The sequence below is a fragment of the Dromiciops gliroides genome, chromosome 2 (genome assembly GCF_019393635.1).
Source record: "Dromiciops gliroides isolate mDroGli1 chromosome 2, mDroGli1.pri, whole genome shotgun sequence".
Classification (NCBI taxonomy): Eukaryota; Metazoa; Chordata; class Mammalia; order Microbiotheria; family Microbiotheriidae; genus Dromiciops; species Dromiciops gliroides.
Genome location: NC_057862.1, coordinates 346,702,685 through 346,708,831, shown reverse-complemented (window position 1 = coordinate 346,708,831; position 6,147 = coordinate 346,702,685). Strand labels below are relative to the sequence as shown.

At 34.5% G+C, this 6,147-nt stretch overlaps 1 protein-coding gene across 4 annotated transcripts in view; it reads right to left on the bottom strand.

Moving 5' to 3' along the window:
- Positions 1 to 285: 285 nt before the first annotated feature.
- Positions 286 to 6,147, bottom strand: part of CREBRF (CREB3 regulatory factor) — a 56,312-nt gene continuing 50,450 nt past the window's right edge. For all 4 annotated transcript variants that reach the window (XM_043983776.1, XM_043983774.1, XM_043983775.1 and 1 more), the window contains one exon: positions 286 to 3,983. In XM_043983776.1, coding sequence (XP_043839711.1) covers positions 3,868 to 3,983 — 116 coding nt within the window. In that variant the 3' untranslated portion in view covers positions 286 to 3,867. The remainder of the gene's footprint in view (positions 3,984 to 6,147) is intronic.

Genomic DNA, 6,147 nt, shown 5'->3' with positions numbered 1-6,147 from the left:
TCTCCTAAAAAAATTTGTGGAAAAATGAAAGTAAGTAAATTTCAAGCTGATGAGTTGAACATACCTTTCTTTAAATGCAGACTATTTGCTAATAAGCAAAAAAAGTCAAGCATCAGAAAGAAGTTGTATGATAAATTCATGAAAGTCAGAGAAAAAGGACGTAGTGGAATTATTGTTAACCCTCTCCCCTCATACTCAAAAGACCATTCAAAATTGGTCTTCCATACAAATATAAAATAACTACAAAGAGAGAGGGGAATTTGAAACCAGACCCATCTGAAATCCTTCATGATGCTTTTTTTTTATTATTATAGTTCTGATTCTCTTTCCAAAAAGGTCAAAGAGTTAAAAGACTTAGGGAGTGGAAGGGGATGAAGACATTTAGTTCTAAAGGTACAAGTAAGGCACAATATAAAGCCACATCATAATCTGTCATGAAGGATATAGGAAAGGACAAGAATCATACATGGTACGGTAGAACAAGCAATCATATCGATTGAAAAAGTGTGGCACCCAATTCAAAACTTTGACAAGATTTTAACAAGAGCAGTTGGACAGCATGCTTTAATATGGAAACAAACTCTATAAAGAATCCAGTGTATCTGAAACAAGGAAGATTTTTGTTTTTTTGTTTTTTTGTTTTTTAAATCATAGTAGTACTAGAATTGAAGTGTATAAATTGCTTTTGAATGATGGGATTATTTGAAGTGAATATTCACAATGCCTCCACTTAAAATAAAATCCAGGACTTCATTATGATCTGCATACCATGTATGAACACTGAAAACCTTTAGAGAGCTCTTCTCTAATGATCTTCATCCAAAAATACATGCCACAATTTCCAAAAACAGAACATGTACAGTTGTTGGGGGTTTTTGTTAACCCATATAAGTTTTGTTTGTGTGATAAGTATACACTAAATGTATATATTTTAATGACAATAGAGGAAGCAGATTATTACTGGCATTAAAGTACGACCATTTCTAGACGGTTTTAAATGCCACAGAGTCCCCTGGTTAAAATGTAAAGCTGCACAGCTTGCCTATGTCATCTTTACGGTAAAGTTAAAACAGTCTAAGGATTTAACTTTACTCTACATTTTACTGCCAGGTTTTATTTAGATCAAGTATCGCTGCAGCATTCTGACCAGCCCAGATTTAGCAGCAAATGGCAGGAATCATATAAAACGCAATCTTTTTTTTTTTTAACAAAGTGCTTTTCTAAGATATACATACATATATAAATAGGTACAAAATAAAGTGTCAACATTAAAAAGCTCAACTATTTAAAAGCTTTTAACTATTTAACTTAAGTTGTACATATAAAACACTGAAATGAGAGAGTAGGGTAATCCGCTACATGGATTTATAATTTTTTTTTCGTTTTTTTCGTTTTTCTTTTGAAATGTGAGACCAAAATCATATTCTGGTTTGTAGACAGGAAAAAAGATGATCAAAATGGAGCCGCTAAAATGGTTCATTTTATAAATCAGTTGAATCTCTATCATGAAAGTGATCTTCACCTGATTGTAAAACTGTGGTGTTGGCAATACTTTTTAAAGTTACCAGACACATTCTCTCTACCTTCCAGAGTTACTGGCTTGTACTTCGCCTTCCTTCCCCCACCAAAAAAGAACTAACAATGTTTTCAAAACCATTTTTTGTTTGTTCTGTCATTTCTTTACTCTAAAGTGTGCTCTAACTAATCAGGGATGTTTCTATCAAATGTATATGGAAAATATGTGCATCACAGTTTTAGTGCAAATGCTGTTGACTTCCCCCCTTGGAGTTTCTATAAAGTTTCATGATAACTGTGCATGCACTACAAGAACAAGATACAATATGTTCACATGTTACTGGGTGTTTCAGACTCAAACCTTCATACTCTAAAGCTAAAAAAAATGCAAATTAAAAAAATCTGATTCAATAAAGAAAAGGAAACAAACTGTACAAATAAACTGTACTAAAGAATAAATTCTCCAAGGGGGGAAATGGGAGGCCTATATGACTTTTAAATGTACAGTCCCAGAACCTAACTTTGAAACTTTTGGTACTTTTATTCTGGTTGAGCAAATTGTTTAATGTGGTTGTGTTTTTTGTCACCACCACCACCACCTTCAATAATAGCTCAAACAAAATTTGAGAGTGAATATTAATTAAGAGGAAGGAAAAAACAGAAATAACCCAGGGGGAAGGTCCACAAACCCAGAGAATGATGCTGCCTTGACATAAGGAATTTCTCATACCTCTTAGGTAAAGCTTTAACACAGTTTAAACACTGACTAGTGAAGCTGACTTTTATATGAGCAAAAGAGCACCTAAAAACTAAATGTGTTAATATCTCTCAATCATAGAAACTAGAATTAACAAGAATAAGTCACATGTAAGTCTGAAGAAGCTAGTTTGGAAATACCTGTACAAAAATATAAAAATCTATAAATTTTTTTTGTTTTAAGCTTGTGTTGATCCTTGGAAATATTACATGCACAATAATACATCAATTGGAAAAGTGGCAACTAAAGAATTAGATATTTGTAGCTTTTTCTTTCTTTACATATATATATATACACAGTACAATAAAAATAATCTGTATTTTGGTTGTTTGGTGGAAGTATACTACAACAAGCTAAATAAACTTTTTAAATCCTCAAAATCGAAAACTATTTTACCAATAGCTTACTAAAATGCAAATATATTAAAATTTCCTACAATAAGTGCGGAAAAAAAGATTTACAAACTCCTAAATGGCCACCAACTTATCTACTATGGAAGCGAACTAGAGGAACAGCAAAATAATATTTGTATGTATGAATGCTCCTTCTGTAGATAATTGGACCCAAACAGAAATAAAATTCACAGTTCAGTAAGATCCCTAACCCTGACCTTTTGATTTTTTTCTTTTTTTTCCTTTTTTTTTTCATACATTCAGTACAGTATCATGTAAGCTGTGCAAAACTTTACTTAGACTGGCAGTTCGCCATATCAGTTGCATTTGTCTTTGGTACAAAAAATAAAACAATCGCATTAATGTGCAAGTATTTGTCTTCTTCCGGCCAAGTACCGAAATTGAGTTTTCTAGAGCCATCTTTTTTTTTTTATACAATACACAGACTCTGTGGCATATATCTACATTTCAACATAGTCCTATATACATTCAAAAAAATTTTAAAGAGTTGGAACAAAAACATTTAAACCCCATAATTTTACCATCTATACATCTTGTTTTTCCTCATTAGGGTTATCATACAAAACATTACCAGTTTATAGCTACAGTTTTCCCCCAAATACAAGGCACAAAGAATATGCTTTTTTTTCTTGCACGGACATATATATATCATATTGAGCTCTGAAAATTAAAGTCTAATATGGCACACTAGCATGAATGCTATGTGTGCTATGTACAAGTGAGATTAATGGTTGTGGGAAAAAAAATTAAGAACACAAAAGCAATAATTCTAAAAACAATCTAAACTGACAATTTAAAAAAATGCTTCCTCTTAATTTTGTGTTGTATTCAGAGCATAAACCTGCCAGAACATTTGGCATTTGCTAACATTTTCACTTGCAGAAACAAGTTTGACTTCTACAGATTTTGCACCCTGGTCCTAAACAGCCACTTATAAACATGTAAGTCTCCATACTGATGCCAGAAGCAGTTTTAACTATGGTTTATGCTCTGAAAAATGCTATAATCAAGTATTTTGGATCATGCTTCACTTATACTACTTAGTTATTAAAACAATGTAACCTAATCGTAAATGTTTACATAATGCTAAACTGACATGCAGAACAGAATGAAATTTTACAATGAAGAACCTGACTGAACACAGACATAATTCTGACCAGAATAGTGGTCAAATGAGGCCAATTACACTTTGGATGTTGGTATTCTTAGTCCTACTAGGCCCCCAGTGGGGTTGCCTTCTGCAGTCTTCTCTAATACTTGGTTCACAAATTCTGAGGTTTGTCCAGCCACTGGGAGACCTGAAAAAAGAAAAGAACAGCTACATTCAGATGCTCATTCCCCATGTGACCTTCAAGCAAACCACTTTGCTTTCCCAGGCTTCAGGTTCCTTACTTTTTTGTTTGTTTGTTTGTTTGTTTGTTTGTTTTTTTGGTGAGGCAATTGGGGTTAAGTGACTTGCCCAGGGTCACACAGCTAGTAAGTGTTAAGTGTCTGAGGCCGGATTTGAACTCAGGTCCTTCTGAATCCAGGGCCAGTGCTCTCTCCACTGCACCACCTAGCTGCCCCATAGGTTCCTTACTTTTAAAATAAGGGGGTCCCTTCTAAGTCTAGAGCTGTGATCCCCCAAATTGGGATAGGAACTTACAGTTTAGTTCAGGGCTAAGAAACCTCTAGGACAATCAGACTTTGGCCCCTTGGTTTGATTTTGCCCCAAAAGGATATTGCTTTGATCATTTCCATTCCTACAGGCTAGAGGATAAGTGATCTCAATCCAAGGTAGATATCTACTTATTTCATTTAGAATAGAATTCTCTAATGTTTTATGGATTATAATTGGTGAAATCTGAGAATAATGGTTATTCAGTCACATGGCAGAACTTTTAAGAAAGTTGTTATGGTTACTGGATGTTTTATTCTTTTAATAAGCAATTGAGTTTAATGTTTTCTACTACTCTAAAAAAAGAAAACATTAAGTAGCTTTTTGAATGTAGCCTTCAATGACTTTTTTCTAAGAATTAGTGGTATTCATAGAAAGACTTTTCTCCCTAACCCTGGTCTAGTCCTACGATTAATATAACTTAGGTATTAAGTTATTCCCAGCTGGCACTATGTTTTACACAAGGGGAAAAAGCGAAACTCTATTCCCCTACCCAGATGTTTCTGTTCCTTTTAATTTCTTAACCCACAGCTTCTAGCAAATGAATCCTCAATCTTATGTTTTCCAATTTTAAAAAATTTTAACTTTTTGATACAAATTTTTCTAAAATATACTATATCCTTCCCTTACTTTTCCTCTTCCTATAGGGTACAGTAAATATAATCAACCATTACCTGATGACTCAGAGTCAGTTATTATATATCCTACTGGGCTTTACTGGGTTGGTCTCTGGGTTTCATTACTTTTTCACTCTTATGTCACACTACTTTCCTTCAGGAACTCTACTCTGGTCAGACTGGTCTACTCACTGTTCCCAAAGTCTTGTCCCTTTCCTTTCCCTCTTCTAAGCCTATCAATTATTCGTGTGACCTTGGACAAGTTGCTTTCCCTCATGAGTACAATAAGTAAATTATACTAAATGATCTCTAAGGTCCCTTCCAACTCTAAATCCCCAATTCTACCATCTTTTGTAGATGATTGCTCCTTATGCCTGGAAGAAATTTCCCCTGTCATCTCCACCTTTTGCTATTCTTCCACTTCAAGGTTCAGCTCTGGTGCCACATCCTCTAAGAGGAGCCTAATGGCTCCAATTGGACATGATTCTCTCTCCTTGAAGCTTTCAGGTCATTTTACCTTTCCTATGAATTTAGAACTATCTTATATTGTAATTATTTCTATCTCTCTCTCATTCCCCCCGCCACCCATTAGATTAGAAATTTCTCGGGGGCAGGAACCAGTTTTTTCCCCATCTCTATAACAGGTGTTTAATATATGTTTGCTGAATTTAGGGGCTGAGAAGTGTGGAATTGTTTGCCCTAATGTTAATGGTTCATGACCACTAACTGCTTTTATTGGCCCTATGTCTTCTCCCTTCCTGTGAAGGTTATGAGCTGTTACTTCTCACTGCTCTCTGTTGGTGTGCCTGCCTCTTTTGGCACCCCATCCTGCCCTATTTATTTTGCTATTTCTAATCTGTTGTGACCTAGGAACCCAGATGACTAAGCTTGTTAAAAACTGTACAAAAGGAGGATACTAAACAAGTTAATAAACCCTAAAGGAAGATCTCTTCTAATGGAGTAAGGTGTATGGATTTTGAGGTGGCTATTTCAACCAGTCACATCTCTTTTACTTCTAAAAGTCGAAAAATTTTATGATTCTGTCTTCCCAACTACGTTCCAGATGGTTGAAGTTACACAAGTATTATCTCTAGGTAACAAGAGGGAAACTCTAATGATAAAGTCAAATTCATATCGAAAAGAACAAACAAATGTGGTAAGACAGCTTTGCCTTCAGTAAATTTAATT